General features: G+C 35.1%; 1 protein-coding gene across 3 annotated transcripts; it reads right to left on the reverse strand.

The window, feature by feature from the left end:
- Positions 1–102: 102 nt before the first annotated feature.
- EMB3142 (nuclear pore complex protein (DUF3414)) lies at positions 103–24,170 on the reverse strand. Of its 3 annotated transcripts, XM_021420826.2 has the most exons (46): positions 23,872–24,170; positions 23,663–23,758; positions 23,091–23,165; positions 22,875–22,979; positions 22,660–22,770; positions 21,475–21,634; positions 19,366–19,451; positions 19,090–19,212; positions 18,749–18,976; positions 18,368–18,457; positions 17,408–17,563; positions 16,744–16,860; positions 16,442–16,648; positions 14,965–15,066; positions 14,645–14,788; positions 13,818–13,948; positions 13,622–13,741; positions 13,211–13,334; positions 12,317–12,514; positions 11,333–11,451; positions 11,096–11,246; positions 10,871–10,983; positions 10,700–10,781; positions 10,465–10,551; positions 10,273–10,350; positions 9,441–9,644; positions 8,785–8,877; positions 8,597–8,710; positions 8,324–8,494; positions 8,166–8,221; positions 8,013–8,085; positions 7,725–7,915; positions 7,514–7,640; positions 7,336–7,413; positions 6,606–6,770; positions 5,837–6,001; positions 5,619–5,756; positions 3,815–3,958; positions 3,383–3,505; positions 3,095–3,190; positions 2,848–2,985; positions 2,556–2,656; positions 2,203–2,322; positions 1,392–1,524; positions 767–826; positions 103–497 (listed from the first exon to the last, which is right to left on the reverse strand). In XM_021420826.2, exons 1-46 carry the CDS (start codon positions 24,010–24,012, stop codon positions 474–476), a joined length of 5,658 nt encoding a protein of 1,885 aa, XP_021276501.1. In that variant the 5' UTR covers positions 24,013–24,170; the 3' UTR covers positions 103–473. The 3 variants fall into 3 exon arrangements, with proteins under 3 accessions (XP_021276501.1, XP_021276500.1, XP_021276502.1); XM_021420825.2 differs by lacking the exon at positions 103–497 and having other exon boundaries at positions 541–826; positions 23,872–24,169; XM_021420827.1 differs by lacking the exons at positions 103–497; positions 21,475–21,634; positions 22,660–22,770; ... (2 more) ...; positions 23,663–23,758; positions 23,872–24,170 and having other exon boundaries at positions 541–826; positions 19,090–19,151; positions 19,366–19,383.
- Between the last annotated feature and the right edge of the window lie 431 nt (positions 24,171–24,601).

A 24,601-nucleotide genomic window follows, 5' to 3' on the forward strand; every position in this document is an offset into this window, starting at 1 on the left:
AATCATCAGCATTGCATTTGATAGGAATTGAAATACACTTTGATCTGATGAAGTTACAACTACTGATTTGGTACATTCTAGGCTAGTAATGGATAGGACAATTTTCCAAGAACCTCACTTTCCTTTCCACCCTACCAAACATTAAAGCATTTATGCTAGCCAGTAAGAAGATTGTTATGTTCCAACGCTGGAGTAAGTCATCCAACGCTTCTGCTAAAAATAGATATACATAAATGTATATATATATTTTATTATAGGCTACACGCACGAATTGGCTTATGCCAATTCATCTGGACGGGCAATATAAGCAGAGAGATGCATCTTGTGTTTGCAGGAAGTTCAAGGGTTACTGCACGTCCTTATAAATGTACGCAAACTCGACCAGTAAATCTCATCAAAATTCCGAAATAACCAAGCAAACTAAATGGCAACTTGGGCTTCGGTGAAACAGGATTTGAGTAAAGATCTCATATTCAAATTGTATTGCTCATAGTACCCTAATAAAAAGAGAAATCGATGCATAAAATTAGAAAATAAAAATTTTCTAACAATATGTAAACAACTAAATTTTTATTGATTGAACAAAATCTATGGATAATTACATTACATTTAATACATTCTAGATTTACAGACATGACAGCAATTACAGGATTTCAGAAACAAAAAAAAACACACACACACATTAATGCGCAAATATTTTCTAACATCAATATAAAAAAAATTCTCACTCCTTAAACCAACATCATAAAGCCAATTTTTGGATTACCATTTCTTTAAGCGAAGTCACTAATCTGCGGAAGACTCTAAGGTTGTGTCCTACTTTGTCCTGAGAAGACAAGTACCAACCAAAAAAAATATCAATATATATTCCAACAAAGAAAACTAAGGGCAGACTCAAAGCAGTTGACAATGGAACCAAGACATCCTTGCCTTGGAGAATTTCAAGGCCACAAATGTCAAAACTAAAGTGTCTTTTCAATTTATTTCTGATTTCCAGATAGGCTAAAGCCAGCACAATTTTTGAGTTTGTTAAAGGCTTATACCAAACCCGAAATTGAGAGAATTAAAAAACACCGTTATCATTCCAAACAACTAAAGCGACAAGCCTACTCTGCACAAGGGCTGAATGTGGGAGTAAATCTATATGACATAAGTCATAACTTCTTTAATAAATATTTTGTATGCAAAGAATTGACAATTTGTCAGTAGCATACTTGGTATAGAATAAAAGTGATCTTTCATTTGGATTGCTGTTTTTTCAGAATTTCAACCACCACTAGAATAGATAAACTAAAAACACATTGTACCATGTCTGATACTCTAATTCTCCCATGACTTGCCAAATGATCAAATCGCGGAAGGTCTAAACAGAGATCAGGGAAGCAGCATACCTCACTTAGTAGCTCAAGTCGCTCTAAGAGTGGAATTAACTTTCCACACAACAAAGAAATTTCTTGCCCTGAGTCAGGTTTGGCACCATATGTAATGGTTTTCATACTTCCGCTGGCATCAAATACACCAGAGCTGCCATAAAAGCCAGGAATTAAGAATAAGGCAACTTCATATACATACAAAACAATTATTGGAAAAGTATTCTAAAAAGGAAAAAGCATAAAAGTCAATCTACTTTATGTTTGACATTCTGATATCAGCTGGCCAATGAGGACAAATCACCCTAAAATCCAATTAAAAATAAAAAGAGGGGGAATATGTGGGGGGCACGGGGAAATGATTTACAGCTAAACCTTAATACATTCCAATCTAGGTCACATTCATTTAAAAATATACTAGTATTTCCTAGAGCTGCTTAACATTCACTAGCATATTCGACAGCCAGCTAGAGACCTTAAAGTCTCCACCGTATCCAACCTGCTCCTCTTACATCCAATAGTCTTAAACCTCTCATTTCTTATGGCTTATCAAACTAAGCATCAAAAGAAATCGCCCAATGTCTTTAAAAAAAAAAAACAAATTGCCTAAATAAATTTTCTGCTCATTAATTTTCAATGCAACCATTAAACAAAAAAACGATAAATTCAAAACTAGAGAACTAATCTACATGAGTTCATTAATCCTTGAAGGACCAGAAACATGTACACACACACACCAAGATTCAAGGAGTATCATAGCAACTAATTTCACCCATAAGCAATGCAACAAGTTAAGAATTATTTCAAAACCATGGGGCAAAAAACGAAGCACCTATCCTGAAAATGGATTAGGATGACATTCAACATGTGCTCTGCAAGAGGAAGCAATAAAGATATCAGCTGATCCCTATTACCAGCTACTTGGCACATTTCAACCATTGCTACATACCGCCTGTAAAACAGGAAAGCCATCTTGTTAAAACTACAAGAATGCACCAACAATCCATCAATACCACAAATACATGAAGAGTGCAAACTGCGAAAAATTTTTCAAACATAATAGATATTTTATCTTCAATTGAGATAAGTTTCTTTAATTTCAATAATAAGGCTACAAGAAAAACTTCTTGCACGTGTATTTTCAAATTAAACCAAACAGAAAAGCAATGCAAAACTGAAACATACCTTTTCTGTATGTCATCCGAGGCTGAAACCAAATCTTGCCTAACACATAAATTAATAACTTCATCCACCTCCTGTCTTGATAGTTCATTTATGTCTTGAATCTGCAAACTCAAAATTGTAATTAGTGCACATGCCACACACAAACTTTTACCTCCAAGGAAAAAAAAAAGCAATACAAATGAAGAAATGACAGATAAAAGGCAATGCAAACACAAAGAACAAACAACAGAGCAGAAATGCAAAAACATAAAACATTATGATCTTTCACTATGTTTATACAATCCCATAATACCTTATTAAGCAGTATTGATTTTTCCTCAGATGCTCTTTCAAGAGAATTTGTCACAGCATTCAAAAGAGAACAAAGTAAATTAAGTGTTGGCTGCTGCAGGCCAGCAGGAGAATGATAGTCAGGAGAGTTGTCTGACACCTGCGACAAGGTGATAGATGATACGCATTTCTTTGTCTATCATCAAACCAAACGATATAAATAAATGGAAGAATGTGCAAACCTCAACCTTTGAAGTTTGAACACATACCTGCAGCCTAAGGGATTTCTTTGTGACCAAAAAGTATAGATAAGAACTCAGACTAAAACATAGTCGAAAAGCATTGAGTTCTGACCTCCGCTGATTCTGATCATTCATTGGAAAGAAAAAAGGAAAAAGAAAGATGAACAATACATGAGTGTGATGGCATAATTGAAAAGCATTGAGTTCTGACTAACTTGAATTCTGATCATTCAAAAAAAAAAACAAATGAACAATACATAAGTGTGAAAAAGCTGATAGCTTCTACAGCAACATGCAGAAAAAACATTGCCACACCTTGGGAGATCGCGCTGAGTGTGAAGAAGTAGCTGTCTCTGAATCACTAGAGAAAAGAATAAGCATCATGCTAAAAAGCCCTTGGACAAAACCATACTCATCACTTTCTTCATAAGGCCAAACCTATAAATTAAAAAAAAAAAAAGAAATAAGTGTATCTGTGTAATCAAATCAAACTTCGTTTAATTTATATGAAAGAAAAAGACTACCTAACAATCAAGATAACAAAGATAATCTACGACATTAAGAAGAGAACCACTGGAAAACCCCTCAAAAAGAAAATAGTTAAGTTTTGAATCTTTTACAACCATATTCTATTTCTCAACGTGTCAAAGCACCAATCAAACAGATGATGCCACTGCCTGATTGCAAGTATCAAGTAAATTTGGAGCCAGATAGGATTACCCCAGAACACATCTTAAAGGTTCTCACCTTGCTAAGTATACCAACAACAAGATTGATCTGCTCCATCATCAATTCATCAGCTCCAGAAACATCTTCCCGAAGAACTTGATCAAAGAGCAATTGATGTCCTTTCACAAAATCTATGACTTCACGGACAATTTTATTCTTAACCTATAAAACAAAGTACATGGAAAAGGAGGAAATTTGCATCAGGCACAAAAATCGAAGAAGATAAATTGAGGAAAGGCAGGAAAAGGACTGACATAGAACCTAAGAAACAATGTCCACTATTTCAAATTAAAAAAATAGTGGCTTATTATGAACCATGACAAAACAAGCATGCTCGAGTATGGTTGAAAGAGAAGAAGATTGAGAAGTATATAAAAGAATGTAGTTTCTCCAATATTGAAAAAAAAAAAAAGAGAAGTATTTGATACTTCTAATTGTAAAGCCCAACTGAGTCTTTCTCATCAAGAACTGGTTGGCTGAACCCATCATCCCTCTTATTAGACATAAGTCAGTAGGTTCCAAACAGAATCAGGACTTTCAGGTAAGGATACCCACTTTAACGGCTTGCAATATGCCTAGGTCAACTAGATAAAAGCTAACATGACCTGAAGAATTGAAAGATGGCAACAAGATTCAAAAATTAAAACACAAGGATAACCAGATAAATACATAGCAGCAGGATAAATTCTGGTCTGCCATATGTCTCAACTATTTGCTTATGTTCTGGTGAATATAAATCATTCCAGAAGTCAAACAAGGGTAAGTCACAGAGAAGCTATCAGTCCAACTCAATCCAAACATTAAAGAAGCTTGAGCTCAAGTTTCAAGTTCAACTTGAGCTCTTAGTTTGCAACCAACTCAAACTTGAGAACAACAACAATAACACCTATTATTACAAATGGTAATCATAAAAAAAACAGCAGCAACAAGCATGGCTCAGCATAAGAGAAAAGTCGAAGCTTGATCTCATCTCTTAAGCTCAAGCTTTGAAATCAACTTGAGCATGCAACATGATTATGATAAAACTAAAAATAACAACTTAATATAATAATGATGATGATAACAATGGAAAGAACCTGAAATGAGCTCAACATGTTTAATTAGTTCGGTTGGGTTTGGTTTGGTTTGGTTTGGTTATTACTTTTACCACTTGATCTTTGCTACCTCCAAAAGCAAAACCATATTTGATTAAAAATAAGCAAACGGCTAAAAGTAACACCAATTCCATCATCACGATTCAATATAGAAGCAAAATTATGGTTCTTGCTATCCATTTTAGTCAAACTATTAACTTTCAATCCTTCGAAACTATTTGTTACCTTTGTAACCAAATGCACTTCTTTAACTTTAGGTTTTTGAAAGCAAAAGGCGAATATCAAAAGTAACAACCAAATGGAGCCTTCAATAAATAGAATACCACACTTGAGCTCAGTTCATTTTTCAATTTGAACCATCTCAAAATTGTTAAGTAGTTAGTGGCAAGATGCTATTGGTTATGGTCTGTAGCTATGTTGCTCAAACTTGGGTTGCACTGCCAAACATTAGCATGTTCAACCTTGCGAGTTTCGCCTTATATTTACAGAGGCATAGCCTCATACTCATATCTACTTAGAAGTGTCTAACATGAGTCAAACATCGGTATGTAAGGGAGAAAAAATAACGAGTCCACGTAAGATAGGTTAGGAAGAGGTGGAACATTTTCTTGAGTTCTGCAGCTAAACCTGACTCAAAGCATAGATAGGAGTTAATTTCATTCTCTTCCTTCCATTACAAGCATGAAATGACCAGACTATCATAGGAAAAAGTAAGAGAAACAACTGACCTCAAAAAACTCAGATGTATCAACCAACAATGTCAAAGAAAACACCAATCTCAACATAGGAGTCACAATCATCCGCTGTTTGTCAATGTCCAGAGTCACATCCCTTCTTAGCTTTGTGTCAACCCTTCTCAAACTTCCCTGGTGGATAGTTAAATTTCAGTCAAATCAGAAACATGGTAATACAAATAGGATAATGGGCACAAAGATTGCAATTTCACCTGCAAGTTAACTGCCCTGCATGAAGCAATATGCTCCAAAGCACCCATGGAAAATAAAACCTGAGCCCCAGATTTCCCATATTTGTGACTAATTCTCAGAAGCAAAGCAAGTTCAGCTTCAAGAGTACAAGCACGTTGCAATGAGTCAAGTGAATGGCCACCATCCTGAATCAATTATACAGTTTTATAAGCAATGATATGAGCCAGATTCCATAAACAAAAGAGGGGTTCTAGAGGTATTAAATCTCTCATAATACTTCCTCTTAGGTTTTTCTTCCTTTTTTTCTTTTTTATTGGGTTGGTGGGGAGGGTTCAGGAAGGGGAAGCATTGAGCAGTTGGAAGACAGTTTGAGGAGGTAGGGATAAATCTATATCACATACAAAAAGTTTTACACATGTGCAAGTCAAACAATACCAGAAGAAAATAGGATGGAACGCATTACAAAAGTTTGAACATATTAATGACCCTAGCTCCAGGGGACATAACTGAGTAAACAGCCCTTGGTGAAGAAAAAGATAAAGAGGTTTTGGAGGTTTCAACGATTGATTAATATTAATTATGGATGAAAAGCAGCATGGCAGCATGTCCAGTGCATTTTAGCCAGCTATTACAAAATGCATCTTTATTTCCAACTTCATCATCTGTATAACCAGATTTCCCAAATTAGTATACATAATTCCAGAACAATAACATTTTGCTAGCTATTAAACATGATATAGCACAATATTTTCCATGATTCAGCAGCTAATATATGAAGGATAGACAAACCTGATACGAAAAGTTACGGATGCTCATTAAACAAGACCTTAAAAACCCTCTACTTTGAAGTTGATTTAAAAAATATCTCTCATGATCAATACAAACTACTGCATCCAGAACATAAAGAGATATTGTCTTGCCAGGCTCACTGCCTTGAGTAGCATCCTTTATTACCTGCAGATTGAAATTGAACAGAATGAGAAAGAAAGCAGCATCAAAACTACAAAAAGCCTATCTTATGACGCACATCAACCAGAACAAAACAACAATCTATACAGCAGTTAAAATATCTAGCACAAAATAAATTTAGACAGTCAAGCAAACATTTCAAAATAAGAAGATTAACCAGAAAAAGGGAATTCTGATTGCCCAATAAAAGAAGCATAGTCTATGCAATACATCGAAAAATACATCAGCAATTTTTCAGGTTCATTGCAGTTCAAAACTGGAGAGATTTGTGGACAAGATTTCGTTGTATGTCCATATGAATTCACAGGATTGCACATAGATACATACAAGCATCTATAGTAGTTCAATCCAGTCAAAATCTTACAAGTCCAAACTCAGCAAGAAAACATCTATTTGAATGAAAATGCTAGATAGGAAAAACAATCTCAATTCCAGTTCCATATTGAAGAAACTATAGTCATAAACTTCAAAGTTAACACCAGTCTTTATACACTAAACCAACTGAAGAAAAAAAGGAGGTCGAAAGGTGGGGAGGGGAGTATGCACCCACCAAATCCAAGATGGCTTGAGCCTCCTTCCTTAAGATGGAAAAGTTAGCCCGAGCTAGTTCTGCCTGTTCTTTGTCAATCTGCAATGGATCAGTGGCAATGAAGCTTTTCTTCATTTAACATATAAAAATTGCAACATTGTCAAAAAATAACTCGAAAAGGTTTCAGAGAGTATCATGCCTTTTGGAGATCTAACTCTTCGCCATCTTGCTCATCAAGCAGCAACTGCTGAAGAACTGTTGTTGGCACATTAGGAGCAAGCATATGCTGACAATACTGGAAATAGCTCAGAAGCAATGCATACTGCCTGAAGATTGATACATATAAAAAGGTCAGATAACAACTGAAAAAGTTTAACAAGCAAAGAAAAGCATTCTAGTTAGGACCATACCGCCTCCTCAAAGCCTCTGATGATTCATTTCTCAAAATTGCCATGATAAGCTTAAACAGTATTGAGTGACAAGCACCATTTGATAATTGTTTCACCATGATAATATCAAGACATGTAATACTATCCGAACTTAAACCAACAGGGCATAAGAATATATCATCTCGTAGTTTCGCCATGCATGTAAGAGCAACCTAGCAACATTTCATGCAAAAGGCAAGTTATCAAAAACCAATGCCATGAAATGGAAAGCTAAGCAGTAAATTGACGAGTTGAGTGCAGCTGGGTTACCTGGCTCAATATAAATGCCATTTTCAATGAGCAGTCTGGAGAGGCAGAAGCACTAAGAGAGGCATCAAGAATCCTGACAATTACCAGAGATATAAGTGATAAAGCAACCCAAGAACAAGAAAGAAACATGCTAGTGATAATAGGGAAGCCTACTGATATAAAATTTCAGATCGATTTTCAAGCGATGAGATTCTTCTCGATACAGAAACCTGCCAGAGCATGTAGCACAGGTAAAGGGCATAAGAAATTGAAAATTCTTTTTAAAGAAAAAAGTTCAAGTTCGGACAAGCCCAATTAAAAAGTGGTTAGACCTCAACAATATGTGACCAGCCAGTTAACATATGAAGTTGGGCAGCCTGTTCCTCGAGGTTTTTGTTGTACCTCCATCCCCATCTCAACAACTGCTGAATTGTCTCTCTAACCTCATTCAGCTCAGCTTCACTGCCAACATTACTCAACCGAGGATAAACAGAGTTGAACTTCTGAAAAGAAAAGCCAGATCAACATCAGCCTTGTATATACAACACTACTGAAACAAAAACTATCATTCTCAGGCAATGTTTTTTAAAGAAAATGGAAATGACCTGCCAAAGTTTATCACGAAGTGAAGCCAGATCAATTAGACGATCTCCACGTTCAGAGTAGTAATAGATGCCACCCTTTCCAGAAGTTGTTGGATTTCCTAGTATGTCCTCTGCCTGTAAAGCAGAAATAAGCAAGTCCAGATGAAAAGTAACAGTATGAGACCTATTGTCTCTAGCTAGAACCTTACCAGCAAATCATATTTTGTATTAGAAATAATTTGAGAAAGCTTCATAGTGGTGTCTGGTGATCTAAATTGGACAACTTCAAGCAACTCTAACACCTGAAATTGATCAAATGCAAAGAGCCACAAATGAGACAGCAGATCCACTTCATTATCTTCATAAAGGAAAACAGCACTCTTAATACACACCAGAAAATACATTCAATGCAAATTATAACATTAGGACTATATAGCATGGAAACAATTGTCTAAAGGATTTGATGCACTAAAGAGAACTAAGGACCCCACCACCAATGAAAAAAGAAAAGGAACAATGCAACATGCCTCAGCACGTATATAACAGGCATAAAACATATCTCAAACTTTCAAAAAGTTTTCAAAATTCTTGTCAAAGTGGCTTACAACTGTCAATACAACCTAAAAGCAATAAGCAGAAAAGCCAGGGAACCACCACTTTGCCTCAATACAGAAACCTGTATATCAGAACAAAATTGCCAAAGAGGAAAAAATACCTTGGTAGCAACAGCAGTGGAAAGAAATTTTAGAAATTGAGATTAAATTCACTCTCCAATAACCATCCACATACTTATTATTTACATATCAGCAACCATGTGATAAAATTGTTATTTCAAATTAAAATAGATGTAAGTAATTTGTAATACCTTGGTCTTACTGATGGTTCTGGTCGCAGCATGTTCCTTGCTATTTTGAAGAATTAAGGACTGCGAAATAATGTCAGTGCCAGTTTCAACAACACCCTGCCCAAAAAGATGAGCTAGGATACTCTGACAAGCCTCTCTATGATAGGGACTACTCACATAAGCAGCATGTAACCCAATAGTTAAAAGTTTCAATAGCCATGCTCTCTGCAGAGGACAAGGAGCAAGAAATCAGCATGAGTGAAAGTTCCATAAGATAGAACTTTACAACTTACAAGACATTCTCAAAGAATAGAACTTAATTCTGAATTCCTTAGGGAGGAAGCATGCACCATGATGACAATTAATTTAGTTAAACTAAACCATGCAATTGGTTTTAGACTACATTTCTGTACAGAGATCCATCACTGAGGTATCAAGACTTCACAAATAAGACAATACAAAATTGATTAAATACCGAATCAAAAAGTTCTGGCATAAGACTAGGGTGCTTTAAGCAAAATAGATAAATGGAGAAAACTTATCCAGACTCGTTTGGAGTAAAACAAACATGGTTTTTACTGAAATGAGTATAATCAACTATCGATGAAGTGTCAAGCTCAGTATAACTAGAAATGCAAATGAGAAGATAGCCAAATTTGAGGGAAGTTGCCAACCCAATTGTAATCCAGAAAACAAAGCACCTTCAAATTTACCTCTAATGTGTTTCACAACTAAAAAGAAATGGACAATGTTAAGTAAAGAACTATGTGAACGAACCAATTTGGTTAAATGATGCAACAGCTAAAACTTAGAACCAAATAAAAAAGGAAAAAATTATTAAAAAAAAAAAAACCTGATGCAGAGAGCTGATGCGAAGTGCCTGGTTGTTGTTACGTTTAGGAAGTGGAGCAACACCAATAGTATCAAGATGCTGCCACAAAACAGTGTCATAAGATTTTGTTCCTTCAAAAAAAGCAAACCCCATAACAAAAGAAAGAGACTAATTAAGATCATTAAATCCTTAAATCATCAAATCATGTTATACCTTTACAAAGAAATGATACTTTTTGTTACTCAAAAGATCCATAGTAGGTCCACATGTTAATGGATCCAGACACAACTCGTAAAGAAGCTGCATACAGTGAACAATTGAAATTTTTCTAAGAAACAGTCCCACTCCAATAGAAACTTGGGAAACTATGAAAGAGAAAAGAAACGGATTTAAATGCTAGTAACTTTCTTTTTAAGAAATCCAATATGCCAGATAGAGTAGCTCTAACCTGAAAACCAAATTCATGAAGCAATGCATTTACATCTGGCTTTGAAAGGTTCTCCAAAATTTCAAGAATAACCTTCAAACAGCTGTATAATAATCATGTGCACTGTAAGAGGGTTGAAGCCAACATTTGGACAAACAAACATGAACATATTTGAATAACTAGCAACAAAACCTGTAATGGAATTTTGGCTGTAAAAGCGTCTGCTCAATAGAGGTATCCAGGTCAAACTTAAGCAGTAGATGTGTAATATTTGGTGCAGACCGACTAACATTATCGACCAGAAGCTGAAAGTAGAGAGAAATTACTGGAAAGTTCTAGACACTGCTCAAAGCATTTGAATTATTTGGAGGCCAAAACACACATGCACACACACACACACAAGAAACTCAGATTAACCTGCATTATTAGAACCCCTGGATCATCACCACTGTTCTCTATAACCTGACATTCTTGTGATCGCAACTCAAGGCAGGCTGCATAGTCCTCAACCAACGAAGTTGCAGCATTGGATTTCAGCAGCAGCTGCACCAGCCCAACCATGCGAGAACTTCATCCAAGGTAATATTAGAAACTAAATCAGATTCCATATAACCAGAAAGAAATAAAAAACCAAAGTAGTCCAAAAGAGGCAACCTTAGAATGCTCATGATTTTGATAGAGCATTGCTGAATTTGTGGTAGAAAATCATATCTAACATACTCCAATAAAGCAACAATTTGATTATGATCTTGGGAGAGTATAACATCCAGAGGCTGCAAGGAAAACAAGCAAAAACTAAAATTCTTTTCCTCTCCTCGATCTAGTCATGCACATAAAAATTAAAACATGGAAGCTTTTATCAGGAATTATCTGTTGACATCATGAATCCAGTACATGCAACAAAAAATATACTACTTAGGGTTCATTGTTACCGTGCAAGTCATGGAACATAAATTAGCTGAGAATTAGCTGCATGCAACATGATCAGGGATGAGATATAAGTTCATCAGCCAAACTGAAATATATGCAAGACGAAGTTTACATTTACCTGTACCTAGATATTCGCACAAGAAAAAATATTGTCACATCATTTCATAATTATACTCTTCAAAAACTTCTCCATGCATGTTTTCTACAGGCTAGAACATGCTTGAATGTCTATGCAAAAGTTTACTACAAGCAAGCACACGTGAGAGAGAGAGAGAGAGTACAAAGACAACTGAAGCTCATGAACCAATAGCCCAAGATATGTTAAAAGCCAATGCTCATAGAAAAATATAAAAAAAAAATTACTTAAAACACCAGTATCAAATGTGGTAATCAGTCTTGCTGCAAATTTCCTTTAGCACACATGCACCCTTGCATGCAGCAAAGCAGCTCATTGTTTCCCAAACAAACTGTGAACATGACTATGGCTCATCAACAAATATGCAAAGTAAAAAGCCCGAGTCAGATATTCATTTCAGACTAACTTGATTATCATCAGAAAACTTGCTTAGCATCCAAACTTCGCTTAAAAAGTAAGAAAAGAAATTTCAGATCCCAACCTATTCTTTTGGCAATCACCAAGGTTGCTTTGACATTTACCAGTCTATAGAGAAAAAATATAAAAAGATGCTGCATGGTTGAAACAATTACCTGGTATAGAGGACGCCAGAAATCAGCTAAAAGCATATCCTTTTCCAAAACAAGGATTATAATCTCCAATGACAGCTGCACAGCCTTCTCTAAAAGTGGTCCATATACTTGACTATTCCTTTCAGTAATGATTGAATTCACCCCTGGCAGAAGGATACTCATAACATTCCGGAAAACAGTTTTACCACTCATAAAATCCTGCCAAGAGAAACAGTCATTAATATGAAAGCAATATTGATGATGCAATTCTGGGTGAGCTATAAATTATTTAACATTAAGCAAGTGTAAAAATCTGTTTTTTCATATTAAGAAAAAGGAGGGGAAATGTTGCAATTTTTTAATGTAAGGAAAATATTTCTTAAAGTTCAGTGCAACTTATATTGTTAAAAACTTGGAACAAAAAATTTACATTAATATTCAAGCCCATTGCATTTATCTTCGTATTTGTTCAAGATTCCTAGTGGCACAAGGTTCAGCCGGAAACAAAACTTATTTACTCATGAAAGTTCTAACCAAGACTCAAAAAGGCATAGGAAAAAACGTTTTGACATCAAACTCAGAAAGAGCTCAAACTCTTGAACCACTACTTTAAATGCAGTTTGTTTACAACATTGATGTTACAAGTACTACCCAAAGGATGGTGTCTTAGGAAGAAACAAAATTACAACAGATCAGAGTCAAAGCAATAATGCATAATTAGAATAATCTAGTTCTAAAGCATCATTTCCATGCAGAAAATTATTGCTTGACCACAAAGTAACTAACAATTGCATTAGGCAATAAGAATGCAAGAAATTTAAGCCAATGGATAAAAAACTGCGCATATTTAACATGCTTAAACTTGCTTCAAAAATGATTGTCCACCATATAGGAAGCAAAAACCATACAACATACTTTCAGCAGCTCTAAGACAGGCATCTGCATCTGCAGTGAAGGTGGTTGTGTTACTGCTGAAAGTTGTGATTGATCAACAACACTATCAATATCCTCCTGTTGAATATCATACATGCTCAGAATCCTGCAAGATAGATTATAGGTAAAGCAATTGTTAATGGTATAGTATAGTTATAAGGTTAATCAAACATAAATTACACAAAAATAACAGTCTAAACAAAAAAATATATATCAAGGTTCAGGGTAATTATAAATAACAACGTAATGCAGCTTGTAAAAGAAAGAAAAGAAAGAGAGCAAGTGTCAATTAAATAATCATAAATTTGAACAATAACTGGTATAATTCACCCTGCATAAAAGTACCAAATCACTACAAAAGATTCCCAGATTAAAACTATAATATATTCTTACATATGAAAATGTTGAAGACAAGCAACAACCAATTGCCATTTCTCACAAGGATCAGCATAGGCTCTTTGAGGGAATGGCCCAAACACATGATCATATACAAACCTGAAGATGCCAAAAAATCTGCAAGAAAGACACTCTACTCAGAATAACCACAGAAGGAAAAATGAAACAGAAATTGCAAAGGATCAATCCATACCTACGCCCTCTATCGCTTACATCTTTTTCTTCAGCAATAAGAGCATTTAGCAGATTAAGGAAAGATATAGTCGAAGGATATTGTTCTCTCCTTGCTTCAATCTCATTCAACTCAAATTGCATATCATAAACCTGTCAACACAAAACCCAACATGAACAGTATATTTTTGAATAAGCACAACACACTTTTCTTGCTAAAACTAATGGTCATTATCAAATTTATTTGCCTGGCTTCCTGCAAAAGAAAATGCAATCAATCCCCGTGTATAACAAGCAAGTTGCTTCTGGAAATTCATTGTTTGGTTCACCCTCATTTTACACATAATCCATTAAAAGTCTCAACAAAATTTTTATCTCCTTCACCAAAATGAGATTGCACACTACAATCTCAGTTGGAGCTCATTTATCAAGTCCATCCAGTTTATTTAATACAGCTAATTTTCTCCATTTCAGATCCAACATCTAAAGATTTCCCCAATATAGTCTGATATATCACCTGAAACACTCAAATAATAATAACAAGACAATCATTAACAGATATTTGCTAAAAGAATCCTTCAGATTGATAAGCTTCCAATTCTCCAACTTAGACTCCTCTGAATCAGCCACCTCTTCCTCCTAAAAGTCTGGTTTAAATGAACAGTTTCCCTTCTACTATTGATTTTGTCTGTAATATAGTAAATAAGTCGTAGATATCCATATCTGATGCAATTCATCAATAACCTAACCAATAAAAACAAAGCTTGAAAACCATATGGCAAGAGGTACCCATAACTTACACCTCGACATCAACCATTAATGGATTTGATACTGAATAGAAATATTAACCTGGGCTGCCATTGGCTGGCCACCAATCCCAATGTGTGAGCCGACAACTACTGGTAGATCATACTGCTCAAGATAAGTCCAAATAGTATCTTTGAGGATTGGAGAGACACGCACGAAAGTAGCAATTGTGTTCCGCAAAGCACCCTGTGAAAGCATAAAACTAAATTTTTAAAAGAAATTCTTGAAGAGGTTAAGCTCATCAGAAGATTTTCATCTAGAAGCCATAATGCCATCAATCACTTCAGAGGGAGACATTATAAAAGAGTTAAATTGGGAGAAAAGAAAAGACAAGGAATAGAGTGAGAGAGAGAACAATCAACCTTGAGATATGGTGGCACATTCTCATAACTAAGGAGCTTAAACAATGGTTCAATATCTGGAAACCAGTTCTTTCTTTCAATAGGATTTCCATTTAGCACAACCTGTAGCAGATGACAAATAAAGAGTGAAAACCACAATTTCATCAACAGGAAGGACAAAGAAAAAGAGAATGTACAATTTAGTAAATAATGAAACAAAGATATCCAACCTAGAATAAGTAAATACAAACATGCATATGCTTTTACAATCATAAACATACATAGCTATATAGACATGCATACACAAACAGGGATATACATAGAAAATTAAAATATAAACCTCAAAACTTTGAGATTGTAGGCTACAAACAATTGAAATGGAAAATACACAACAAACATAGGGATTAGATATTTATAATCCAAATTCACCAATATTAAAACGAAAAAAGTTTGTAACTGACATAACCAGCTTTTGCTTCCAGATGTATTGATTCTCCTTGTTTCATAGTTTGATGAAAAAAGATGGAGATTATAAAAAATAAATAACTACGTGTAACATGAGTTCTGCACCTCCTTTTCCATACATCTTCCATAGAGAAGGTCTAGAAATCAAATCAAGGGAGAAATCATGTCCCATACATTTGAAGCTGCTAAAACAAAATTTGAATTATATACTTTTAGCATGCCAGTAACCAAAGAAATAAAATCCAACAAATTTGCACATAGGACCAACCCCAAGAATTTGGATTGTATTTGTTTTGACATTTTCTCCATGAACATTGATCATTTGCAAAATCTTAAAAAGAGACAGACAAGTGCAAATTTCCGAGACATGAAATTTAATGAATTTTCATGAAAAAAAGTGTGTGTGTGTGTGTGTGTGTGTGCGTGTGTGTGTGTGTGTAGAGAGAGAGAGAGAGGAAGAAACCATAGGTCATTTAGAAAACTTTGCCCCAAGAGCAACTCTGCTATTGGAAAATTATGTGTGGATGGAATCTTATTGAGATCAGATGCTTTTATTTCTCGATGCTCAAGTGTTTGCAATGATATCCTAAAGAAGGTCCTTGAGATAAGTCGGAAAGAAGAGGGCAGAGGGAAGGAGGCTAGGAGAAGAAATGATATCAAAGAAAGAAGATGAAAAGAATGGCAGCAACTAGGAGCAAATGCCAACCAAAACTGAAATATCACCAGAAAAAAGGAACCAACAATCATTAATCAACATACTTATCACCATATGACACTTAAGGCAGTTAACAATGATGATAAAGACACATGAAAAAGGAGACATGCTACATTCAATAACTACGGTCTCAAAATCATGCTCACCATTATGTGATGCCTAAAGTAGTTTACAATTTTGGAAAATCACATGAAACAGGAAAGATCACCACATTCTTTGTAAACAACTAGAATAAAGCATTCTGTGAAAACATCAAATGTCCAGGGAGAAAAGGGAATTATAGTCATAAATATTGCTAAAACAAGAAAAGGTCAAAACCTTCTCAAGAACATTCAAATATGCAACAAGCGCTTTTGCATCCCCCTCCTGAAACTCAGGTAAAATGGCCCCAGCAGTTTGAAGAGACTGTTTAAACTTCTCATCATAAATTGAAAGGCAATCAAACAATGTACTCCACCCAATAGAGCGGAATGCTTTACCCTGAAGTAACTCATAAACCTTTGAAGCACCTTCTGGACTAGAAGCCTGCAAAGAACATCCAATCAAGTAAAACCATAGTGTCATAAACCGCAAAAATATAACAAAGCTTGCTTTATAAAGCAAATAATACACTTGCATACCAGGGTACTCAGCATGTTTAAGAAAGCCACAAGAGTTTGAAAATTAGTGTGGTCCTCTCCAGCAAAATTCACAAATGTCCACAAGACATCATTGCCAGACAAGAGCTCTGGTTCCTTCTGAAAGATATAGCAAATGTCAATGTGGGCTGAAATATTCGACAAAATAAAACAAACACGTGAAGCAACACGTTAAAGGAGAAAGTGAATTGCATGTGCAGAATATATTCCACAATAAATGAGATGTTAGGAAACATTTTCAGATTCTGATATAATGAATGTCTCAACTAACAACAACAGAACTTTTTGTTAAAAAAAAAAAACGAGAGCATTTTTTATATTTTGCACATCAACAGAATGACTCATTCTCATTATAGGGAGATGCAGAACAGCAGTACAAAGGAAAGAAAAGTATATCCATTCATTAAATGGAAATGGCTTTTCTTATACAAGCAAAAGAAAGTAATAGCTTAATCCGATTAAGAATTTTAAAATCAGATTTACCAAAAGAAATAACTCTCAATTGGTTAGTTTTTCAATAAAGAACAAAATTCTTTAACTTTCAGGTTTCTAAACATTACACTGGACTGTTAATGAATCACCTAGTATACATACAAAGTTTTTTGTGTTTGAATTCACTAGGTCATTCATAAACTAATGAACCAACCTGATAAATTTCACTCACAAACTCCACGAGAGACACAAAAGGTAAAGGGACACCTTCAGCAGCTTGTTCACCTTGCAAGCTGCTATCATGCACAAAATCTCCTGCAGTGCGATATGTATTAAGGGTGATCATAGCCTTCTCCTTCGATTCTTTCACCTACGCCAAAGTGTTTCAATTCAAAGTTCAAGGTGACACCAATGAGAATAATATGAATTTTTCAATGTAAAATGAGAATACATCTAAGACAAATATATTGCTAAAGCCAAAGATGGCTTGAAACAAATGGGCTATTTCCTAAACGCTCTACAGCAATTAATTATGTGAGATGCTAAGGATTATGCAATATTCTCCACTTGGAATTTCCCAAAGTATCTCCTCAAATATATCACAAACGTCAGAGTGATGGAGCTGTACGGATGGGCAGATAAGAATAAGGCAGATGACAAAACCCAAGGATTGGTGTTATATAAATTAGGCCCAAGGAAACTCATATAAAAAGTGTACTGACGATTTTTCATGCATGCATAAAAGTCACTATCATTAAATGAGTTAAGGATCATCACATCTGGCCTAGAACACATGACATAAGACTGGCAAATGTTTCTTATAGATATGACATTTTGCATACACACAGTTCACAGCAAAGCAACATATTGCATGCCAATGAAGAAAATAAACCTTGTGCTACTAAACACAAACCTTGAAAAAAAAATGGATGCAAAACAATTGCATGTAACTAAAAACAGAGTCATAAGCCCCCCACCCCTGCCCTAAAGAGGAAGTACAAGAAGGAAAAGAAAGGAAAAAAGATGCCATGCGGACACGAATATTTAAATTAGCTTAATTTAATATCAAAAAGGACTGACAACAGAATCTATCAAATGTGCATTGTGTTCCGTACAAGTTTCTTTCAACATGTAAATTGTTAATAAAATTAGGAAATTGAAGAACTCAACCAACCTTGTCTCTGGCAACCGGGTGAGATAGAAGACAAGTAATTAACTTGTGCAGATATGCGTTATACATATACACCATATCCTCATCATCATTCTGCAAAAAGTTACAAACAACAAGGCCAACTGCCTTAAGAATATGCTATAAGCAACAAAAACATAAAAGCATATCTCAACATCAATAAAAAGAAAAAATCAATTACTCAATCAACATAATGTCTACGACCAATGTCAAAACATCTTTCAGAATGATCATAACAATGAAAAAAAGGAAAATCAATATGACAATCCACCGAGTAAAGGGGGAAGGGGGGGAAGGGGTACACTGAAACAATAAATGCAAGAACCAAGAAATAAAGAAACATCTTTCTGAAAGAGCTTTATCCACCTGGTATGCAGCACCTCGAAGAACTTTATCCAGCAAAAAGTGGAACACATTGTGTGCAAAAACTGATTCCAAGCACAAATTCATGTAACCCAATTCATTTGAAGAGGCAGCTGAAACTGCCTCACTAAGGCCAATCTCATCATGTATTAACATCAAATGTACAACCCAAGCAAGCCTTACACCACCAACAAAGCCCTCAACAATTGGATCATTTGCCACAGCCATCACCTAAAGTGTTCCAAGTGTTTCAGAACTGTTCAGTAATTCAAAGACTATCACCAGAATTTCAAGAAAAGTAGACTAGGAAAAAAACCAGAGAGAGAGATTGTTGTTCATCTTACAATTTCATGGAATTCCTTTCTAAAAGAAGCATCATGAGAGAGGATGGATGATTTATCAGATACTGCACTAAGAGCATCTGATATGAAAGCAATGATGAGAGAAAAAAGAAGACTATATGTAATCTGCACACAGGGATGAAAATAAAATAAAATAATAAGTGCCAAGGAGCATCCTTGAAAGCTTATACATATATCATCTGTCTGCATGTCGCTGCGACATGCCAAGACACATAAAATGAAAATCTTTTGCACAGAATTATAACAAAAAAGACATGCCTGATGTTTTAAGGTGTCATTGCTCTCACTAAGTTCAGCAGCACTATCTTTTAAAGCAGAAAAAACATCTTTAACATCTTTTGGACCTGCATAAAACATTGTTAAAGTATGACTATAATTAATCTTACTCCTTTTCTATCAAAAACAAGTGATATTCATGACCCCATAAATGGCCAAAAGTTCATCAAACAAACTCAAATCTCTGAACCATGACAGGAAAGGGGTCACTAAATGAAACATAGAACCTCATGCAACCGTGGGAAACTTTTCTTACTTCATGCAGTGTAGTTTTAAAAATGGCAACTAAACCTCGACATGAATTATGAGTGTTCAGAAACCTACAACATTTCTATTCAACATAGCTTAGTTTTTTTCTACCATCACAGTTACAAATTAAGGTTTCAAACTTTACGCAAGAACTTTTGAGACAAGAAAGGATGCTTAACAGCAGATGGGCTAGGTATAGTCTTCTACAATGAGATCAAAGCGAATCTCACTGTTACTTCTACATTATACTATGCCAGAATGTTCCTAAGCAAGAGATAGCTTATGTTGTCAATCTTCCCATTTCGAAAACCTTTAAATAACCACCCAAAACCAAAATGTTTTGAAGAATTAAAGATTTTGGTGATACAACTGAAGCCTGAATGCAAGTCCACAATAGCAAGTGAATCAGAAGACTGAACTTAAAGAAACCTGAGTCCAAATGAGAATATGGTGGATGGGGCATAGTATTTCCTAATAATTAGTTCATTATCCCTATTCTCTATATCATTAATAGCATGTCAAGCATAGCTAATGGGTTCATAGAGAACTTTTACTTTTGGTTTAGGTTGCCCATCACAGTTCCACTGAAAAAAAAAAGCATAAGTCTAGCAGACATGATTCATGTCTAATTTTAGTAAATACACCTTCATAGTAAATGCATTTAATCTCACAAACACCATGTTAGCAACCACCATTGCGTTACTTCATAGTTCACAGTATCATAACATTTCAGAATTGAAGTTAAAAGATCTTGAAGTTCGGTTTCCTATACAAGAGCATATTAATGTCAGAACTCTCAGGAGCCAATATATATGACTTTCAGATATTTTCAGAGAATGCCTCAACCACAACATTCAAATCCCTTGAAAGAACAGCACATATATCTAAAATACCTAGGCCCTTCGGGATTTAAAGTTGCAAATCTTCAACCCAAGAACAATTGCATGTGGCAAAGGCCAACAGATACCCTCAAAAATAACAATTCATATGACAGGTTTCTAACAAAAAAGTTTTCTATTCAAGATCAGCAGACTTCAAATCCTTCAAAAAGAACCTCATATATCTTGATTGATACCTACTTCCATCTTGGAGAGTTGCCCAATTCCTCCCATATTGTGCATTACCCATTTTGACAACAAATATTGCAGGATAGTGTAAACCCTAGACAATAAACTGCTGTTTGCATAAAATAGTAATATATGAGGAAACCAGCTTCAACAAGAATTGGATACAAAATGTGTTAAGCCTAGATAGCTTAACCTGCTTACTAGTTTTTTCTCAGTTTTTGATAATTGAACCAGGCTAAATTTAATCATCAAAGCAATAAACCTCTATAAGCTAGATCAATCAACTATAATAAACTAACATTTCCCACTGTAGGAGATTTTATGGATCATGTTGCACCATTGCATGCTCTATTCAAAACCATATGCTCTGTAAGATCAATAAACTTAAGATCCTCTTCTACATATTTGCTCCTCCACTCCTCTTGATGTGAATGCTATATCAAATCATATCTTCTCCTGATGGCATTTATAGGTCCCCTCATTGCAGGCCAAAACACTATTTGATAATATTAGTTTTTTAGCCAACAAACTGGAATAATATTGCATTAAAAGCTGAGAAATATGCTAAAATTTAATCAAATAAGAACTATGATGCCGAAATTCAGAAATCAGAAAAAACAAATACCAAATGCGCATTCTACCTTTAAATCAAATATTGGTTATTGCCATCTTTCACATTTTCAAATCCAGAATTGTCCACCTCTTTCATTAAAAAGAACTACATGATAGCTTTTCATCATAAAGGAAAGAAAAGCACAATATATTGTCTGCTTACTTGTCCGCACAACTAGAACAGAAAGGACTAGGCAATGTCCAAGTATAAGACGTTCCCTACAGACCACAGCTCGCCGCTCAACAAGAGCACCTCTAGAATCAAGAAGATAGCGTTCAGAGAGAGGCCCACCTAAACCAGCTGATTCTTCCCGATTGAGTTCCTAAAGTGGAAAAGACATCAATTGCATTCAAAAGCACATACAGAAAAGATTAGAGGAAAGCTAACACATAAGGCCAAAAATGAAAGGCAAATTCTCACCCTAAAAATCAATTGCACAGGATTTTACCTAAAGCAAAAACTAATGCATCTTGAAGAAATCACTGATGTTCTCGAAAATCCAATGTCAAAACATAAATGCTGATACTACTTGCTACTACTTCACAAATTAAATCAAATGAAACAAGAAATAGAAAGTAAAGGTTGGATTCAAGTTCAATTCTCTTCCTGAAATTAAAATTAAAGTTGATTGGTCAACAATCAGGCTACTAATTCTTAATAAGATTAACTTCAACAATAAAGGCTAGGCTAATCCATTCAAAACAATGTATTTAAAGTACGTTAAACCAAACCAGTTGGTCACTTTATGTTTGTCCACAACTTGTTTACAAAGAACTCCACTTAGGAAACATTCCAATATAATGCAATCGGTGAACAACCATTAAATGCTCACTGAAAAAAGTACATTTAGATTCAGGGTAGAAATAAGATCAGTCCATCAAATCCACTTACAAAAAAATCATATTCATGCTTATATCCATCAATGTACATGCTCTATACAGTTTCTCTGCTCTACCTCAAGTAGTTAACAAGTAGGGTTTAGCAGTTAAAACGAAAGAAAAAAACACAAATTACAGATTGCCTATAAAGCTATATGATTCACAAATAAACCATGTATTTGCTAGACATTGATATTTGGTCAGTTGTTCCAATCTCATTGAAAAATATTGTGCTGAACTACTCAAATGAAGATCAAATCAAAAGTTGAATGATTCAGAAAAGTGGACATCTAAACATTTGCATTCTAACAATTCATCAGTTCTCCCACAAGGGAACAAAATTCAACAATCAAAAAGAGTTTGAATGTGCCCATGACTCAGAGAATAACAAGTACAAGATTATTGCAAAACAATTGACCCACTCTAAGAAGGCAAAATATGAAAGTAAACATTTTACACAGTTTCAAACCTTTATTAGAGAAATCAATCGCTGTCTCAGTCCAGCACTGATAAGATCTTCCAGATACTTCTGAATATCAGCAACAAGATCAGCTTCCAGTCCCTGATCAAGCACAACAGCCTAAAAAAAGCAATTAACAGTTCTTTAGAACAAAAAAAAACTGTAAGAATAAAGTTGCAACCAAATGATGCAAGATGCTGACTGTGCATTAGAGAGGGAACTACCCTCAAAAGTGTATAGAGAGCCATTATTAGATCTCGTCTCTCAGTATACCAAAGTCCTGCTGCAAGGCGCAAAATCTCTAGTGGTCCCCGTCCCATTAAACCCCACTGGAAAAGGAAAATCATAAGAAAGCATAAATACCAGAAAAAAAATGTTTGTGTGTAAACATGAAAAAACAGAAATTAAAATTGACACAAGCAAACCGGACAGAAATTTACCTCTTGGTTGGCAGAAACAAGCAAACGGACACAATCTATTTCATTTAGATGGAGGTCGTCACTCAATTTTAATGCCTATAATCCAGCATAGCACGAAATGTCAAAAAAGAAAGAACAAGTATGTCCAAGAGGAAGTGAATCAAAAAAGTTAGGACTAAAGTCATATATATATGACCAAAGAAGACTAACATTGCAGATGATAAAGACAAATTAGCATAATCAAATTGGTTCTTGGTTCTAAGTTCTAACAATGGCGTCAAACTGGGGCCAAAGTTATTCAGTAGTGAAGCAATTAGTAAAACTGAACCAAATGGGACCATATCAAGGTTGATAAATAGACTCATAAAAACAAACAAACGCGCATGCTGCACATCCCTCTCCATCCAGGTTAAACTATAATGGCTTAGAAGTATTTCACCTACTTTTAGAGTCAATTTCTAGTAAAATGTCAATAAAACACTAAATCAACACCTCATTTTCTTACCAAAAAAAAAGGAAAAAGAAAAACAGAAAAAACAATCAAAACATTTGCACAAACAAAAGGCAAATTATCAAAGCGAAATTCAGCTCACAATCTGGACATCTTGATCGTCAAGCGAAATTGGTGGAGAATCCGGGAGCCGAACTTCTCTAGACTGAACCTGCGCCCTGTCAGACGGTTTCGGTGGCTACAAAACCGCAAAATGGTAAAAAGTTCATAAATCAATAAACAATAGCAGTAACAAAAAGCATTTGCATAAACTGTTGAAGAAGCGAAGGAGAGAGAGAGAGAGAGAGATACCAGATAGGAGAGGAGAGATTGGAAAGAGGAAAGAGAGCTGCGAATGGCGTGAAGGAGCTCGACTCGCTGCGCCGGCGTCGGAGGGGATGGGCCGAGGAGGGAGGATTCGATGGTGGAAAGAAGTTGCTTTGGCGATACCATATTTTCTAGTGAAACCCTAGGAGAGAGAGAGGGAGATCTTGGAAATGAGTAGCATACAGAGAGGAAAAAAATGAAAGGAAACAAAAAATCAAAAACTAGGCGGGAAATGGATGTGGGAGACTAAGTAGAAATAGTACGACAGAAGAGAAGAAGAAGAAGAAGAAGGGAGTGTAAACCTTAAAAAAACCCTCTCTTAGCCCTAAAAATTACAACGGGTCAAAATTAGTAAAGACGGAACGGCGCTGAAACGACGCGCCGTTTTATTTTCTCTTCTTATTCTTAAAAGCATACATCAACGGTCAACCACTTAAACACAGTTATGGTTATGACCAATATAAATTTATTTTCCTCTAAACCTTTAATTGATAAAATTTTTGCTATGTAATTTCTCTGTTGAATTATTGGTTTTCTTAGTGTGCTATAAAGGCAGATGTGGACTTTGTAACAGGTTCGCTCACCCCTTTTTTCTTGGATAATAAAAATCAATTATCCCAAAAAGAATTTTACAAAGTCTAAAATTTTATACTTAGAAAAACTAAATTCTGTAATCGAATTATTTAAATATTTCTTTTTTTACAGTAAACACTTT

Source organism: Theobroma umbraticum, unplaced genomic scaffold (genome assembly GCF_002168275.2).
Source record: "Theobroma umbraticum cultivar Fairchild unplaced genomic scaffold, ASM216827v3 scaffold_56.0, whole genome shotgun sequence".
Taxonomy (NCBI): Eukaryota; Viridiplantae; Streptophyta; class Magnoliopsida; order Malvales; family Malvaceae; genus Theobroma; species Theobroma umbraticum.

Coding starts and splice junctions, on each gene's coding strand:
- EMB3142 (XM_021420826.2), bottom strand. CDS start 24,012: ATGGTATCGCCAAAGCAACTTCTTTCCACCATCGAATCCTCCCTCCTC. Junction 16,649..16,743: donor TAAACATGCTGAGTACCCTG/GTATGCAAGTGT, acceptor TGTTCTTTGCAG/GCTTCTAGTCCAGAAGGTGC. Junction 9,645..10,272: donor GCATCAGCTCTCTGCATCAG/GTTTTTTTTTTT, acceptor TGTCCTCTGCAG/AGAGCATGGCTATTGAAACT.